At 40.5% G+C, this 19,672-nt stretch overlaps 1 protein-coding gene across 3 annotated transcripts in view; it reads left to right on the plus strand.

Annotated features, from left to right (window-relative positions):
* CPAMD8 (C3 and PZP like alpha-2-macroglobulin domain containing 8) overlaps nucleotides 1-19,672 on the plus strand; it is a 185,474-nt gene that overhangs the window by 94,850 nt on the left and 70,952 nt on the right. For all 3 annotated transcript variants that reach the window (XM_088478478.1, XM_088478479.1, XM_088478477.1), the window contains exons 19-23: nucleotides 7,446-7,508; nucleotides 9,552-9,783; nucleotides 10,606-10,759; nucleotides 13,283-13,425; nucleotides 19,183-19,234. In XM_088478478.1, coding sequence (XP_088334604.1) covers nucleotides 7,446-7,508; nucleotides 9,552-9,783; nucleotides 10,606-10,759; nucleotides 13,283-13,425; nucleotides 19,183-19,234 — 644 coding nt within the window. The remainder of the gene's footprint in view (nucleotides 1-7,445; nucleotides 7,509-9,551; nucleotides 9,784-10,605; nucleotides 10,760-13,282; nucleotides 13,426-19,182; nucleotides 19,235-19,672) is intronic.

Genomic DNA, 19,672 nt, shown 5'->3' on the forward strand with positions numbered 1-19,672 from the left:
CATTAATAGAAAACAATACGTTAATATATGCCACAATCTTATTCCAAAATAGTCTAATCTTTGGACATTCCCAAAAGTTATGGTAATAAGTAGCTGGATAATGATGACATTTAGGACAGACTCCAGATTCATCCTGAACCATGTGTTTGCGTTGTTGTTGTGTTATATATGCCCTATTTATAAATTTAAAGTGGACTTCCTGAAGAAGAGCCGATTGGGCGTATTTCATGGTGGAATCAAATCGTGATAATACATCCAAGGATTCTGGGTTGCATGCCATATCTGATGCCCATCTAGCATTGGTGACCCTCCATATCTTCCTCACATCTCTGTCTAGTAAGTCTCCATAGAGAAGTCTGGTATGGTATGTGTTACTTTTAATAAAGACAAGTAAATCAGATAAGATGTCTGTGGAGTCATCAAGAGACCCTAACGAAGGAAGGGAGTTTGCAAAATGTCGGGCCTGTAAATACATAAAAAATTGGGCGTGAGGTAAATCGAAAGCTATTCGAAGATCACCAAAAGATCTCAGATTTCCTCCAGGATCAAAAATATCTTTTATTTTCATTATTCCTTTGTCTCTCCATTGTAAAAATCTGATATTTTCCAAGGCAGGTGTGAAAGCTGGATTTCCCCAAAATGTAGTGTAATGAGAGCTACTGAAGTTTCTATTAAGTTTACGGTTAATAAATAACCAGGCATTGTATGTATCGAAAAACAAAGGATTGTGGAGTATATCTCGAGGAATTAATGAACGGGGAGAGTGTAGTAATGCTGCTGGTGAGAAAGGGGCTAATATAGCCTTGTCTATAGAGATGTCAGTGTATAGATCTCTGTCAAGCAGCCAATCTGATATATATCTGAAAAAAATTGTCTGCGAGAAAATTTTTAGATTTGGGAAACCCAACCCTCCGTCTGCTCGTGGAAGGTATAATTTATTCATATTTATTCTGGCCTTTTTTCCCTGCCAGATAAATTTGGTGAATGCTTGAGTGCAGGATGTAAGGTCTGTTTTGTTAAGTGATATGGGTAACATCTGTATGATATATGTTATTTTAGGGATAATTATACTTTTTATTAAAGCAATTCGCCCCAACAGGGAAAGGGGGAGGCTTTTCCAGAGGTCTAAGAGATGGAACATTTTTTTAAGTAATGGTGTGAAATTGCTTGTATATAGATGTTTCAGGTCTGACGTTATAAAGGTACCCAAATATTTCAGTTTTGAGTTAGCACGTTTGAATATAGAAAGGGGTGAGGGTAAGGGATTGTGGGTTGAGCATCCCGAGACCGTAAGAATCTCCGATTTATCAACATTAATTTTATAACCAGCGAAAGACCCGAACTCAGAAATGATATCTAAAATGTTTGGAATGGATTGTGATGGGTTGGAAATAAGTAACATCATGTCATCTGCAAAAAGACTGACTTTTAATTCTAAATGTCCAATTTTGATACCACTGAATAATTTGGATTGTCGTAAGGCCACCGCCAGGGGTTCTAATGCTAAGGCAAATAGCAGTGGTGATAATGGACATCCCTGACGTGTTCCACAAAGAATCGGGAAAGGGGAGGATAAAAATCCATTGCATAGAATTTGGGAAGATGAGTTTGAGTATAGGGATTTAAGAATATTAACAAATTCATTAGGGAAGCCAAATCTTGTCATTGTGTCAAATAGGTGGACCCATGATACTAGGTCGAACGCCTTCTCGGCGTCCAGTGAAATAAGAACACTGGGAGTCTCTGGATTATGAAGTTTTATGTAGTGAATTGCAGACAGTACTTTACGAATATTAGTCACTGAATGACGTTGCCAAATAAAGCCAGATTGGTCTTTATGAATTAGTTGTGGCATTAAAATTTTAATACGCTCTGCCAATATTTTAGTGAATAATTTGTAATCCGTATTTAACAGAGAAATCGGTCTATATGACCCTGGTAAAGTAGGGTCTCTTCCCGGTTTAGGAAGTAATTTGATCAGAGCAGCATTAAAATATTTAGGTATAATTTTATCGTTCAATATAATATTAAACACATTAACAAGTATATTTATAATCTTTGGTTCTAAAATTTTGTAATAATCACCTGTAAGCCCATCAGGCCCAGGTGCTTTCCCTGGTTTTAAAGCTTTAATGGCATTCTGAATTTCCTCCACTGTGATTGGTAAAAGCAATTTTTCTGCCAAAGTATCAGGTAGTTTTGGTATATTAATATTGGACCAAAAAGAAGTTTGATTTTTATCATCGTAAGATTTTTGGGTATATAAAGATTCATAAAATGAGGAGAAGACTGATAAAATTTGTGAGCTAACTGAAGTGATAGTACCATTAGGTTTAGTTATGTGTTTGATGGTGGTGGAAGGAAGTGAGCCCCGTATTAAGTTGGATAGCAGTCGTCCTGATTTGTTACCTAATTTGTGAAATTGGAAGTCTCTATTGAATAAGGATCGATCACCTAACTGATTAAGAATTTCTTCAAACTGTGTTTTTCTCTGGAGGTAGTCAGCCTTATGAATGGTAGAAGGGGTGTCTTTGTATTTTTGGTAGGCCTCTGTCAGGTCTCTCTGAGCCGCCATGTAAGATTTAGAGAATTCTTTTTTTGTGTAAGCAGTGTATGATAATATATTTCCTCGTAGTACAGATTTGGAGGCCTGCCAGAACAGAAGTGGGTCTTCTGATCCGTGAGTTGAGTTAGTAATCTTGTATTCTTCCCAAAAAGTTTCTATTTTACTTCTAAATTTAAGAGATTGTGTTAAGTATGACGGAAATCTCCATTGTCTATGCGACCCCAAGTCAGCAGCCATAGACAACGAAAACCATACCAAGGCATGGTCCGATATAGAAATGGGTTCTATCTCTGTCGTATTAATCCGTGTAAATAAATGATCTGAGACTAAAATATAATCTAATCTGGATAAGGATCCATGTGCCGCAGACAAACATGTGTATTCTTTATCAATTGGGTGCTTAGCCCGCCATATATCAATAAGGTTAAGTTGTTCATTTATATACGGAATACCAAATTTTGGTGTCTGTGTGCAACGTCTGGACTGTGATTTTCTATCTAGTTTTGCGGAGGAAACTACATTAAAATCTCCACATATAATCAGAGAAGAGGAAGAATAAGGGAACAGTTTTGTCAATAGGGACATCACAAAAGTTTTATCATATACATTCGGGGCATAGATATTACACAAAACAATGGGGGTATCATTTATTTTCATATCGGCAATTACTAATCTACCTGACGGATCACTGTACGAATTTTGTAGTTGAACATTAAGGTGTCGTTGTGCTAAAATCACCACACCTCTTGATTTTGTCGAGTAAGGAGCTGAGGCAACCACTGACCACCTCAGCATACCGAGTTTACGAATTTCAATATCTAACAAATGGGTCTCCTGTAAGCATATAATATCTATTTTTAATTTATTTAGATATGTCAAGATTCTTTTTCTCTTGATAGGTGAGTGGATGCCTCCTACATTTAAAGTTCCTACTTTAATTTGTGACATTGAAAATACCAAGGCATAATTAAATTGAACTCACGGTACATTAATTTCCATGGAAGTACATGACTGTTATAAAAAAAAAAAAAATCATTATCACACAGAACTACCAAGATGGTGATCATAATAATAAAAAAAAAATGTAAATTTTGAAAGAAAAAGAAAAATGATAAGAATATGGTCTCGAACAGAGGAAACCACATTAGAATTATGTAGATATATATATATAACTTCCAGTATAAGAGCAAATAAGTAAGTTATTAAACTAAGTTATAACAAACTCTGCGACATCCGCTCCTAAACCACATCCAACTTCATTTTTAAACTCAATATATAAGAATATTAAGTGTTATGAGAGAACATTGAAGACAAATAGCATTATCAATAGCGGTAATGTCAGAAACATTACAAATTATGTTCTGAAAATGTAGGAGCATAATAAAGAAAGTATTCTATTAAATTGTGTCATATGACAGATGCTTTGAACGAAACATAGAATACTAATATAACCATATAACAATATAATCTAAACCGGTGTCTGATGTCATGAATTGACTAGAGTCCCAGAGAGAAAAATGGAGGTGACATCCGCCACCGTCGTCACAAGTAAGAGCGAGGTGAGGTATGAAATAACATGCGAGATTGTAGGGAGATCACGAGTAGTCATTATGGGATTCATTTGCCTCTTCTGCGGTCTGTTCTTCATCCAAATATGCCTCTGCATCCATAGCTCTTGTAAAATCAATAAACGAGGAACCACTGTAGATTCTTAAACGTGCAGGGAATATTAACGCAAACTTGCGGCTTATTTTGATAAGTCGAGTACACACCGGGGAAAAGGCTTTACGCGCCTTAGTAACTTCAATAGAAAAATCTTGGAAAATGAGGAGTCTGCTATCATTCCACAATAAATTTCTGGTTTTCCTAGATGCTAGCCATAGTGCATCTTTATGTGCATAATTTAAGCAGCGAAAAATCACTACCCGTGGCCTAGGATTTGAATGATCTCGGATTGGACCAACTCTATGTGCACGTTCCACAATGATCTTAGGGTAGGAGTCAGAGATTTTCAGTAACTCAGGGAGTGTTGATTGAAGAAAAGAATATAGCTCAGCCCCTTTAAGGGTTTCTGGCAGGCCTAGTATTCTCAAGTTGTTTCTCCTGGATCTATTTTCCAGATCATCAATTTTATTAATAATCTGGTTTTGTATTTTAGTAGTTTGAGAGACAGAACCTTTCAAAGTATATACATCTTGATAAATCTCCCCCAATCTACACTCAGAGGATTCCACTCTGGTGGAAAGCTGCTGTACTTGATTCTTAATATCTTTGATTGCCTGTGTAAAGTGTGCAGTTTGCTCCTGCATTAAGGGTTTCATAGTGTCTTGTATGGCTTTCACCATAGTGTCATAGGTGATTGGAGTACTCACTGTGGCTGTATTAGGCAGTAGTGCTGGGGAAGGCTGAGTATCAGACTGAGACATAACACTGCTCAACTCCGTCTGAGACGCCAGCGATTCAGGCGCGGCCGCCATTTTGGATTCTGAGCGCAGCTTCTCAGCTTTCTGAGTCTGGTGTCGTCTGGGCATCTGTGGGGGGAAATATTTTTCCATACACCGGACGAGTGTCTCCGCTTAGTGAGGTAAGCGTTTGTTCTCCGATGGAGGCTGATAAACAGCCGTGCACGCCGTGTGAAGCTGGGTGGTAACGGAGCTGAGCGCTGAAGCGTCTCACCACATCCTCACCACAACCGGAAGTCTTCATGCACCTATTTTTACACAAAAGTGCCTATTTATAAGGCCAGCAGAGGGGTCTAAAGGTGTTTACAGTACATTTGTGGGGGTGGTAAAGTTTGCATCTTTTCATCTGAGGGTCAGAGTGTCCCTGCTGGAAGAAGGCTTGTATGCATCATATTGTGCCCTCATGCTTAAACAGATTTCATATTGTGGGACAATATTATTATTTATCAGAAACGGGTGGGGAGAGACTATTTTTCAACCTGTCAAAGGATTTGATTCTTATGGGTGTTTGGAGGTGGTAAAGAAGAAGTCTTGGCCTATACTTCATTACAGCAGTTCTCAAACTGTGGGTCGCGACCATCTCAGCATTGGGGTCGCAACTCACCCACAGCAAGTTAAAATGCCTGGACCAGTCCCACTCCCTGGCGGCAGGTGCATCAGCAGTCCTCCGCCGGGTCCTCCTCCCTGCACTGTGATTGACACCCATGAGATGGCCCGACGTTCGTGCACCATGACGTCATCCGGGTGTCAGTCACAGTGAAGGAGCCGCAGCGCAGCCTGTGTAGTTGTAGGAGTCACTGCCCTGCCCCAGCAACAGCGAGTGCCAGCTTTAAATATAGTGTTAAAAAGAAAGAACCATTTTTTTATGGTAAGTAAAGTAAATGTAGAACTAGGGTCATAAACTAAAGTAGGATGATGTGTATACATTTTATGCCACATCCTCTCCCTTGTCCATTATCTTCCCTATATTTGTTTTATGCCCATCAGCTTTCTTATTGTATGCCGTACAATCTCTAAGGAAGATGATGGTCCTAAAACAAGTATAGGGAAGATGATGGGCAAGGGGGTGATGTGCATACATTTTATGCCTCATCATCATCCCCCCCCCCATGCCCATCATCTTTATATATTATTATGCCATCATCTTTCTTATATATATTTATGCCCACCATATTCCTTTTTATAGCATACAAATATATAAGAAATATAATGGGCATAAATATATATAAGCAAGACGATGGACATTATACATTTATGTATATCATTTTTTTTAATGAGAGAAATCAACAGGGGTGGGATGCATCCAGCCACCTGTCACATGTATGCTGGTGTTGATTACACTGGTATGCATGAAGGAGTCCGCAGAGGACAGCTCTCTTGGTAAGAGCTGTCCTTTGCAAATGAGGGACTTCCAGGTCTATGACCCAGAAGTCCCTCTGGTGTCATTCTGCACATGCACAGAATGACGTGCGCTGCGAAGGGTGTTGGGAAGGATCTGACTGGCGTTAGCACTTAGGCGTTATCTGAAGATGGCATTATCAACTGCTTGTTGCATGCAGTATGAGAAATGCGGTCAAAACCACGAAAACAGCATTTTCGGAGGTTTGAACGCATTTCTCTTATAGCTGCATCGCTATGTGTGTTACCTATGAACATATAGGGGCATTGTTAACCGCAATTGCTGGGGTCCTGTAAAAAAAATGTTTTGTCAGACAGGGTCCCAGAGCAAAATAGTTTGAGAACCCCTGCTTTATTAGGGTGCCTTATGTGTCAAACAGGCACCATTTGTAGTAAAAATTGGGTTTATAGATGTAGATGTAGATTCAGAGATGTACGGGAATGCCGATGTTTACAAAGTTGAGCGATTATGAGTAAACTGTGCATGCATCTAAGTCGCACTGCTCATGCGTGAAGGTACATTACCGTAGTCGTATGCATCCACTTTTTACTTGTAGCGTGATTGACAATCAGGGAGCATTTGGTGGCGGTAACGGGCAGTGGCAGCAAAGAATGCAGGCAAGTTGCAACCGGTTTCGGGGACGTGTCACATTGTGCGTCTGCGATCTCAGTCGCAAGAAATATGGCTTCGGCGTCTCAGTTCCCACAGCCATTCTGTGCGACCATAGGCTCACTCGGGACTGAGATAATGATATCATCTGTGATCAATGCTACATCTTTGTATGCAGATGCTTGCATTTGCAAAGCCACAGGTGGGCGTCTTAATACATGTCCTGGTGTGTGCGACATTTGCATATTTTCGCACAGCCGCTGCGTACACATTCACAGCAGTCGCTCAACAACTCACAATAGTATAACAAATATACATATCTTCTAATGTCATTTAAATCGCAATATATTGTTTTAAAGGAAAATATTAGTAATATTTGTATGTGCTAAATGGTCCATTTTGTGAACAGATTTGAGAAGAGGAAAAGGACATTCTTTCCAGAAACCTGGATCTGGCACTGTTTCAATGTCAGGTAATTTTTCGTACTGTACAATATACATCTGCCAGTCAGAAATGACCACTGCAGTAATCAGCAGGTTTTCCATCTTATCATGTTTCACCTTTGGGTGGCCAAACTAGTCAATATGTACGCGGTGCAGTCACAGTTTGCTGTACTTTTCAGAATTTCATCAAATTATGTTTTTAAATATTTGTTATTATGAAAGTACAAAATATTAAAAGTATATTCATCCTGATTCACAGTTGTAATGTTAACATACAGTAGCCATAAAATAATGTTTGGTGAAGCTGTCCCCATATTTTGGCTTTTTTATGCCTCTGTCTCACTAGAAAAAGACCCTTTTAAAGCACCTTAACAACATCGCCGAAGAGATGATTCCGTTCTGCTGGTGCTCCCCCTCCCACCGCTGCAGACTAGTTCTCTAAGATTACTTTTTATATGGACATGGATGACCCCATTCTATGACCAGGAGAAAATTACGAGCAGTTCTGCGACACTATGGGCGGGATGCAGCAAAGCAAGAAATGCGGTCAAATCCCCGAAAACAGCATTTTCGGGGGTCTGACCGCATTTCTTATATGTATCAAGGCTTTAATGCAGGTTGCAATGCCATCTTCAGATGCCGTTGCCCAATAGAACCCTTTGAGCATCTATTCGCAACGCCACGCATGGGAGAGATCCAATCATATCCCTCCCAGCACCCCCCACGTGTCATGCGTCCTTCTGCACATGCACAGAAGGACATCAGAGGGACTTCTGGGTCATAGATCTGGAAGTCCCTCACTCGCAAAGGACAGATCTTACCGGTATTACGGTATTTCGACGCCTATCTTAAATCCCTTGCCGGGAATCCGATGTCGGGATTGAGACCGACGGCCGCATAACTACATCCCCTGACAGCTTTATTTGTACACTGCAAGTTAGATTTGTGTTTGGACGCACCCCTCCCAAATCTAAATCTCTCTGCACATATTAACCACCTGCAGTGCAACATGGTTTTGCCAAGATTCAAAGTTACTTGCTCTTTTTTGCTTTTCTTCCAGCTCCCCTTCAGCCTCATACATAGCTCCTCTTATTATACCCCCTTCAAACCATAATGGTACTCTATTACATACTTGGCCTTCTGATAGGTTCCATTCCCCAGTCCATAGCTCTTGACCTTTCACCCATGACTGCTGCCTTTGGGGCCAGACCCGTCTTATTCTTTGGCTCATTACCTCGTTCATATCTTTCTCTTGTTACCCAATGCATATTGCCAATATATTCACCTCCGCGCTGCACCCACCCACACTTATTTATTTATTGCCAGTTATTTATATAGTGCACACCTGTTCTGCACTGCTTTACAGAAAGTATTTAGCCATTCACATTAGTCCCTTCCCAAGTGCAGCTTACAATCTAGGTTCACCACTACATGCTAACACATACACACTGAGTTAATTTTTTTGATGTGAGCCAACATCTCCCCTTCCCTTTCTATCTTGATTATTTGGATGTGAGATTTTTTTATGTTTTTCTTATTGTCTTGGCTGTATTCATGAATCCTGATGCTCTTGCAGCTTATTATGACCCATGTTGGATTTTGTTTTTTTGCTTATGTTGTTGTTATATTCTCTTTAAAACCAATAAAGATAATTTGCACTGATAATGATCTAATTATAATTCAGTCCAAGAACAAAAATGTGTCCCTGAATATAGAGTAATATAAAATAATAAGAAAAATGTTGACAAATTATTACAAAAACATTCTAAAAAATAATAAAATAATGTTTATTTTTGTGAGAGTTTTTTTATGATGAAAATTATATAAAATCTTCACCTAATTTCCATTTCAGTTTTGGAAAAAAAATATTTGATATGATCATAACTGTTATCTGTATACAAAAGATTTTATAATAATACTTTGGTTATATTTGCTTTAAAGTTATTTTTTTGCCTACAAGTTTAATGAAAAAAGCAAATATTAATATAGATACATTTACAAAAATGCTTACTCCCACCAAGCATTATTATGAGATTATAGGCCTTTGTTTCTATCCGTTATTGTTTTCACAGTGATGTTACTGGGGAGGGTGAACTACAACTGGAGGTTCCTGACTCAATAACTACATGGATAAGTGAGGTCATTGGTGTGTCTGAAGAAACAGGACTGGGAGTGGCCAAAGCAGCACACTTGAAAACGTTCAAACCATTCTTTATTGATTTCACCCTGCCATACCATGTGATACGAGGGGAGCAGGTCAAAATACCACTAACGGTTTACAATTACCTTTCTGTCAATGTTGAGGTGAGGAGTTAAGATTTGTTATTCGCACAAAGTGATAGCAGCCATTTTGTGTGGTGAATAAATATTTATGCAAATGATGCAACCAATCACTTTATTACTGGTCACGAGAAGATACTTGCATTAAGCACTTTATTATTTTTTCTAGTGAATACATTAGGTTAGATATTAGTACAGTGCTCAAATGGTAGTGGTGTAGGCAACTGAAACATTTTAAAACTCCATGGGAATTATCTTATGTATTATGTTATATATATCTATATATAAAATGCAAACAAATCTTGCACTCTCAATAAACTGTGAAGGTGCTAGTGGGCACCGAAACGGCCGTCGGGCTCTGCTGTCGTATTGACTCCAGGCATATGATGTCCGTTAAGTATCTTCTTGCTGCTGTGTTTTGCACATTGCACTTTTTTATTTGTGACCGAAGAGCCTTATATGGAGTTTACTTTGGGAAAAATTACGTAAAATAAAATAACGTTTTTGGCATAATTCTTTGGAGTGCTGGTTTCTTCTGGTGTATACTGGATTCAGTATATATATATATATATATATATATCTATATATATCTATATATATATAGCTTATTGTTTGTCCAAAATGATTCTGTGTATATAGTTTTATACAGTTTATTTCTTTGTCTTCGATCTCTCTCAATAACTTTGTAGTCTAATGTCAGCTTTAAGTCCTCTTTTTCATCATGGATATAAATTCCTCTTACTTTGCATAACAGCTTCTCATTTCCGCTACCAGTAAATCTTAATATTATTATTAGTTTTAAGTGATTATTTCATAAATAACTCCATACACTATGTTTCCTGCCAGGTGCACATAAGGATCATGATCACTAAAGGAGTAAAGTTTGTGGGATATCCTGGGAAACAGTATCTCATACGCAAGCTTTGTGTGGCTTCGGGAGAGACCAAACCTACATCAGCGGTCTTCTCATTTTCTGAGCTTGGACAGGCGAACATCTCAGGTGACAACATCTATTTAAGTTAATTGGAAATAAGATATAATACATATCGGTCCAATATGAGAACATACCTTGCAGCAATTTAAATGTTCAGCATTGCATGTTTTAAAGTATGATGAACAGACCACATCACCATGGCCAACACTTAAGATACAAGTTGAAATAAATGACATCTTCCCATGTTTGTTAAGCCCTCAGAAGCCTCAAAAACAAGTCATTGCATACAGGGTGTGTTCTATTGGAAATTTCAGCGATAGATCATTTGTACAAACCTATGCATCAAACCTAAAAAAGAGAAGTCTGAAAAATAAGAGTACATGTGAATATGGCTCCAAATAAGGGAGCCAAATTGAGATACAAATGGTAGATTTGATAACTTGTAGTAACATATACTATGCGGAGGGGGGGAATTACATTCTGAATGATATGCCATCGATATCGCCATGATATCTGGGTGTGCACATTACCATTTATTACAGAAGGCGATCGTCGCTCATCTTCCTGCTCACCTCTATGGGGTGTGAGGAATAATGAGCAAAGACATTAGTTGTAGTGTGCCTTCATCCAACCATACCTGTGGTACTCCTCATACATGGCTCGGAATTGTATTCCTCCTATGGGCCTCATTTATCAATGGGCTTTATCATTCACAATGAGTGATAAAACTCATTGCGTATGATAATGGTGCTCCAGCCAATTAGCTCCCAACTGTCATCTGCTTGAAAAATTACAATTAGGAGCTGATTGGCTGGAGCACCATTTAACATACGCAAAAAGTTTTATCACTCGTTGTTAATAATAAAACTCGTTGATAAATGAGGCCCATTTATTTCAGATTTCTTACCCTAACAGAATTTACACAATTGCACATTTTATGCACACTACTATGTAGCTCCCATATAGCTATGTGCAAAAGATTGATCTGTATTATCCGCTCTCTGAAGCACTCAAGAAGCACTCAACAATTCCCTTCAGAATACTGCAATAAACATATGCCAGTTAAACAAGCAGAAATTGTATAATTATTTCCTTTAATCTACTTACATATTTAATAGTCATGCCAACTAAATAGATCAGACCCTTTTCAGGTATGGCTGACAGTCTGGTTTGCAGATGACCTTGGCCTCCCTGTATGAGCAATTATCTGCTGACTGTGACAAGCTCACGTATGGCCAACCTTACAGACATGAAGATGGACGTGTTTAAAAAAAAATGTGTACCCCTTTGTAAAAGCTGGAAATACATAGCAATAGTAAATGGACACCTACGCTGCACCTACACTGCAACCATGTATTCTATATTGCAGTTTTCCAGCATCATAATGTATGTCTGATGAGACATAAGGATTATCTTTATTACATTCATAAGGTGTGTTTTTACATTTGTATTACATGTACCTGCATCAAATGCACATTAAAGGAGACATATCATCTATTTCTGGCATCTCCTGAGCGCCCATAGAAATCAGGTCCTTTAATGGAAAGAAAAAGGCACATTTGAGCCATGTGTTCAGCCTGCATTTAGCTGCACTCACCCTAAATTTGTTTGAGTTTTGTAAAGGACTAAGGTCCTGATTCACTACCAATCGGAACTGCGATTACACATGCAATCGGCCGATTGTTGCGCACTGCAAATGTATCGCAGCGCGGGAACCGGCCAGTGACTACGCAGACCCATCGCAGAGTGATTGACAGGAAGTACCGTTTGTAGGAGGTGACGAGGGGGAGGGGGAATGGTGGTCGGGAAAATGCAGGCGTGCCAGTGCGTTTGAACGCTGTTGCATGGACGTGCATAAATTATCCACTGCGAGGACCTATGCTGCCTGAGGCCTCATAGCGTGCGATGAAGTTAGCAATTTCTGAGTAAGGTCAGATCTTGTGCAAGCGTACATGAGGTTGCGATGGTACTCAATTGTACCGATGGTTTTGCAGTCTTGCTAAACATTATGGCTGTGTGTAAGGCAGTGGTTCCCAAACTGTGTGCCTCGGGACACTTGCAGGGGTACCTCAGGTTGGTGGTCCATCACCAAATGAAATTATTTATGGTCAATGTATTGTAATTATGTGGACAAACCTGTCCCCATCGCATAACTGTACCTTAGGGTGACCGGTAAACACAATTTACATCACTTTGCTATTTTTTTTTTAATTTCTCAATAACAAACTTTTGGTTTAGGGATGCCGTGAAAACAATGCTGTTACTCTAGGGCGCCGTGGTTCAAAAAAGCTTGGGACCCGTAAGGTAAAGTGGGCGTCCTTATGTTATTCTGTGACGGCATAGCGATCGCAATGGATTAGCAGTTGTGATCGGTAGTGAATCAGGCCCTAAGGCCATTAATACATGTTTGGTTTTACATTGGTATATTTCCATTTAATGGAAAAATGCTGCAGAATGGTCTCAGTCTCTCTTCATAGTACAACAAATGAGAATACTACAGTATATTAATTCATTATTATGTAACCTGGGTCCTTTGGAAATGGTGGCTGATACACTATTGTATTTGACCTATGGGCCTTTATTCCCCAGCCAGAGGTCTGGCATATGGAGGGACAAACTGCCTTAGTGAGGGGAGCAGCAGTGTGAAGAACAGCCGGTATACAGAAGAAGTATACAGCGAGAGGAAGTCACCATCTGGAATTGATTTTGTCCGTAGAAGTGTGATAGTCGAGGTGAGGACTTGATGAACCATTCACTACTTTCAGGATTTTGTTCTGAGCTTCTTTGTCATATTTTGGAACACAGGACAATAGTATGAAATGTAAACCCACAAATCATTCAGCAAAAATAGTTCTTAGTAAGGAAAACACTGTGTTGAGAACATATGCACTTCAGCCATACACACGAGCACACAACAGAGCATGTACAACCTCCCCCCATTGCGTTCCATGGTCTAACTCCTAGAGCATACCATCTTTTAAACTAAAGTAAATGGATGTGATGCAAAAATAATACTGCTCATTTTAATGTTAATTATAGGAAAATGTATCTATAGAGTATAGAATTAAAAAATGTAAATAATGACAAGCAGAGTCCCACTCCTACTGCAGTGTCACCCTAAGTCTGGGTCTATGTGGCCTTTCGACAAATTCAGGCCTCATTGTAATGTATTATGTTATGCCATATGTGACACATTGAACTACTCTTGGATATCGTATGGTAATTGTGATACAGTACAATTTTCCATCTGTGTAAATCCTCTTTTGTCCGATCTGGGGGACACTGCAGATTGTGGGTTTAGCAGGGGAGCTGAGGAGTAGACACTAAATAGCTGTTAGAGCTGAAACCCCCCTCCCTGCAGCCCAGATTTTTATTTAGTGCCTGCAATAGAGGCACAAGGAATTGAAGCTAAGAATTTTTCATTTACTTCTAGCCTAAGTTTTCTTTCTATCCTAGGTTGCCTAAATCCCCTTATGGGATCAGACCCTGGGTTAGTGGGTGACAGGACAGCGCTGGAAGCTGGTGTCTGTCTCCCCCACCACAACATGCTCACAGTTTCTGAAGAGAGGCGTTGTGCTATCAAATGCTTGTAATTCCTTCTCCTTCCACAGAAAGAACTGTATGGGTACAATTTGCGTTACTTACTTCATTATAAGAACTCACCAGTTTATATTTATTATACTGACTAGGTTGAGATACAGTCTATGGGTTTTCAGTACTGTTTATTCCCTTCCCCTTTGGTGTTCGGTATTCTACGGTATACCTATCCCAGTTGTTACCTATTTTTTTGTGTGCATTCAATATATAACTATGTAATCTTGTTTTCTTGCTACCCTCACTGGTTGTATACAGGATGTCATATTTTAAATATCCTTGGTTTCCATTGATTTAGGTATTTCCCAATAACCTGTCCTTTTAGGGGGGATTCAGTTACATTAAATTGTCAGATATGTATAACAGTATGTTGGGTGGTACACTTTCACTCCTCTGAGTATATCTGGTATACTACGTGTGTGTGTGTGTGTGTGTATGTATATATATATATATATATTTATAGATATATATATATATATATATATAGATATATAGATATATGTATATATAGGTTGTTCCAAGCATCTTGGAGAACTAACCACAGATCTTCTGTGGATGTAGGCTTGCTCAAATCCTTCTGTCTCTTCATGTACTCCCAGACAGACTCAATGATGTTGAGATCAGGGCCCTGTTGGGGCCATATCATCACTTCCAGGACTTCTTGTTCTTCTTTACACCGAAGACAGTTCTTTATGACATTGGCTATATGTTTGGGTTGTTGTCCTGCTGCAGAATAATTTTGGAGCCAATCAGACGCCTCCCTAATGGTATTGCATGATGGATAAGTACCTGCCTTTATTTCTCTTTATTAATCCTGACCAAATCCCCAACTCCATTTGCTGTAACACAGTCTCAAACTTGCAAGGAACCTCCACCATGCTTCACTGTTGCCTGCAGGCAATCATTATTGTACCACTCTCCATCCCATTCGGCGAACAACTGCCTTCTGTTACTGTACAGCCAAATATTTCAAATTTTGACTCGTCAGTCCAGAGCACCTGCTGCCATTTTTCTGAACCCCAGTTCCTATGTTTTCGTGCATAGTTGAGTCGCTTGGCCTTGTTTCCACATCAAAGGTATGGCTTTTTGGCCGCAATTGTTCCATGAAGACCACATTTGGCCAGACTTCTCCACACAGAAGATGGGTGTACCTGAGTCCCACTGGTTTCTGCCAGTTCGGAGCTGATGGCATTGCTGGACATTTTCCGATTTCGAAGGGAAGTAAGCATGATGTGTCTTTCATCTGATGCACTAAGTTTCCTTGGCCGACCACTGCGTCTACGGTTCTCAACGTTGCCCGTTTCTTTGTGTTTCTCCAAAAGAGCTTGAACACATCTTGAAATCCCAGTATGCTTTGAAATCTTTGCCAGGGAGGGACCTTGCTGATGCAGAATAACTACCTTGTGTCTTGCTGCTGTGCTCAGTCTTGCCATGGTGTATGACCTGCGACATGAAACTGCCTTCCACAACTTCACCTTTGTAGCAGAGTTTGGCTGTTCCTCACCCAGTTTTAAGCCTACTACACAGCTGATTCTGGGCCTGATTCAGACCCAGTCACAAGCGCTGAGTGCTCGCAACCGGGTCGATGGTGGCCCAGAGCGCATGCGCGCGATGGAGCCGGCTCCGTCATGCGCATGCACGAGACCCGGTTAGCGACGGGCAAGCCGTCGCTCCGGGTCTCGTACCAAAGGGGGCATGCTGTCGATGTTGAGTGACAGCATGCCCCCTTTGGTGGGCGGGCCGGGGTGGGTGGCTGCCCAGACTGAGGCGCTCCCATGAGAACGCCTACCATCTGGGGGCGGCCCCACTGACTTTCCGCTCTTTTTGAGACGAAAGTTCTCTGGGACTTGCGGCAACGAGACCCTACCACAAGGGTCTCGTCGCAAGCCCGATGGTCGCGATGGTCTTGACCATCGTGACCATCTTCCTGGCCGCTCACTATAGTTGTGGGTGGTCACCCACAGCTATGCGAGCGGCCAGGAGGCCGTGCTAAAAAAAAAAAAAGACCGGCCCTGATTCAGATTGGTTAATCATAAATCTAACTATAATCCTACAAAATCCCTGACTTTGTGCAAGTGTACCTAGAAGAATTGATGCTGTTTTGAAGGCAAAGGGAGGTCACACCAAATATTGATTTGATTTAGATTTTCTTCCGTTTGCACTTTGCATTTTATTAATTGCTAAAATTAACTATTTACACTTCTATTTTTGAAAGCATTCTTACTTTGCAGCATTTTTTCCACACCTGCCTAAAACGTTTGCACTGTATTGTATATGTGTATATATAATATACATTGCCCGGATCTAAATCTTCAAGTTATTAAGTTTTATTATGTGATGTCATCCAAATCCTTCCAGTGGAAGGTCTAGAACAGGCTCCATGAGTCACAATTCTGCCCGGTGCACCCTGCCGTGAGGCCTGGCCAGGACCCAAACCACTCTATTAGGCATCCCAATTGCCACCGCTATGTAAAGTTTTCATCCAAATCCATCTATTGGAAACAGGCTCCCCAAACAAAGTTCTGGTCAGCGTACACAGGTCTGAACAGGACCTCAACTCCCTAGTATGTCTTCTGAGATCCAATGTTACCACTCAAGTTTTTGTCCATATCCATTCAGTGGAAAACTCAGACCAAGCTCCCCGGGTCAAAGTTTTGCCCTGCATACACCAACGGGAGTCTCCGACCGGGACCTGAACCCCCCTAACACCTGGCCAGGATCCAACTGGACCACATAGCGTTGGTTTCATCCCAATCAGTGCAGAGGTGTCCAAATGCTTAATAGGACTGACAGACAAACAAACAAACAAAAAGACTAATGAATATAATATATAAGTTTTGTCACTATGTCACTTTGTCGCATTGTCGCTATGTGGTCTAATAGCTTACTTTTTGATACTAAATAACTATGTAAGATTTGGCAGTTTTACCTTGAGAGCTGTGGAAGATATTTGCAAACAAACAATCTTTTATATATATATATATATATATATATATATATATACAGTACATACCAGGGGCGTTTCAAGAGAGGAGGGGCCCGCGTGCAGTCTCTGTCATGGGCCCCCTCCTCTCAGTCCAGTGGCCGGCAGCCCACTGAGCGTAGCGCGGCCAGCGCCGCACTTATAGAATCTGGGCACTAGAGTGTGCCCAGAGTCTATAGTGCATGCACAGGTCACTGGGAAAATGTCCGCGGTGGCCATTTTCCCTGTACTGTGCATGTGCAAAACGACAGGAAAATGGCCGTGGCAGCCATTTTCCAGGCGTTTTTACAGCTCTGACACTAGTGTCGACATGGGACTCCGGAGAGGTAAGTACAATATGGGTGCACCGCACACCCTGCAACCATTGTAAATACGCACCTGATACATACACACCCTTGTTCTGAGGTATTACCCAGCAGCTAATGGCCGTTATTTGTGTGAACCCGCTTCACCGGGTGGTGAAGCGGGTCCTGATGACGGCCGCATGTATTAACAAAACTTTTGCCGAAGAGGGAGAGTATTAACTCACCTGCCCTCCCCTCTATCAGCTTCTGATCGGCACTAGTCAGAAACTACCCGAGCGGCACCTGCGAGTAATTAAAAAAACAATTTGATTGTTCATACATCTGCCCGCACATCGGCGCCCTATCTTGAAGATAGGAGTGCCGATAATGACAGGGGTGCATAACCCCTACCCTCTATTTTTTCAGTGTCCTGGACCTGTGACTTACATCTCACAGTACCCTGGATTTTGATCCTAACACAGGGATTTGGGGGACAAGTAGTGGTTGGTCATCCCTCGACTGGTAGGTACGGGGGTCCTGTCCCTAGCCCTGTTCTATTTCCTGAAGGTTCAGTTCTCTGGTCTTTTGGGCACTACCTCTGTCCCTGGCTGACCAGTTAAGCCTTGTCTTTATCCCTTGGGATACAGACGAGAGTGTTCTTTTTCCATCCAAATTCTGGAAGCATTAGTTTGGTATTTTGGGTTGAGTTTTCGGTCTTGTGCTTCCTGGAGTAGTCTTGTGATATCTGTGGGAGATCTAGATACCACTTTGAATATTCAGTTATTGTCTGCCTGTACTATGAGCCAGTATTGTCAGACGGAGTTGCCTATGCAGGGTGATCTGGACTTACCTAAGTGGGGCAATCTCTTCTTTTCGGTTCCAATGTTTCAGGAGGATGCAGGCTTGGTTGCACACTTCTGGGTAGATGCAGGCCTGCGTTATAACACATTTGTTTATTGTTTGGTGGTTGTGCACCTGGGTGCAGGTTCTACTTGCAATATTACCAGGTGATTTTACCATCATGGATGTCACCGTCCCTGACCTTTTCTAGTTCATCTGGAGGTCATGCACGGCTCGGCCGGTGCATGACCTCCTTTCTTGACGCTTGTTTAGGCAAGTCCCACAGTCTGCAGTGCCCCTCACAGCGGACGAAAGAGGATATTTGTACTCGCCGTAAAATCAATTCCTCCGAGTCCATCTGGGGTACATCAGCATTCGATCCCTGGTTGTTATTGTTGGTTGTGCTGTTGCATGCTAAGGTCCCCTTTTGGCTTTGTTAGATAAATAACTGAGTTGTTGAAGCAGGTGGAAGGACTTGGGAGGAGGGGGGGGAATTTCAGCTCCAATAGTTTTAACTATTCAGTGCCTACTTATCAGCTCCCCCTCTAAATCCACAGTCTGCAGTGTCCCCCAGATAGACTCTGAGAAATTTATTTTATAGTGAATACAAAAAAAAAAATTTCTTTTTTTTACCCAATTTTTTTTTTAAATGACTGAATAAGCAGTATTTATTGACATGTTCTTATTTGACACCTTTTAACCTTAAATTAAACCCCAATAATGCTTGATTACATTTTTCTTATGCACACATTAAAAAAAAAATCTTTGTCCTTTGTCTTCTGTTCCAGCCAGAGGGTTTAGCCCGAGAATATACATACAGTGTCTTCTTATGCCCAAATGGTAAGTCAAACATAAACATCCTTACAGCATACGCACTCTATTGGTCCTGAAACAGCCACTAAGCATAAAATGCACATTGGTTCAATAGGAAAATACATCTTGTAAAATTATATACTGTATGTAACATATTTAGACATTTTCCATACATGAAATCCGAGAAGATGCGAAATATGACCAAGGAAAATCTAAAGGTTTCTAGCAAATAACCAAATGCTTAAATGTAACTATTGATTATATATTACCATTTCTGTTTTGCGGTAAATTGTAAGTATTACAAAAAATATAAATAGTAAAAATAAATAATTTATTTTGAACATTTCGGATGCCCGTGTGAGTTAGGATTGTGTCTATTTGTAGGCACTGGCCTGATTCAGATTTGCATGCAAATGCCATTGCCGATGCGATTTCTCATGGATCGCAATTGCGAGAATATGCCAA

The sequence above is a fragment of the Taudactylus pleione genome, unplaced genomic scaffold (genome assembly GCF_031769625.1).
Source record: "Taudactylus pleione unplaced genomic scaffold, aTauple2 ptg000214l, whole genome shotgun sequence".
NCBI classification, from domain to species: domain Eukaryota; kingdom Metazoa; phylum Chordata; class Amphibia; order Anura; family Myobatrachidae; genus Taudactylus; species Taudactylus pleione.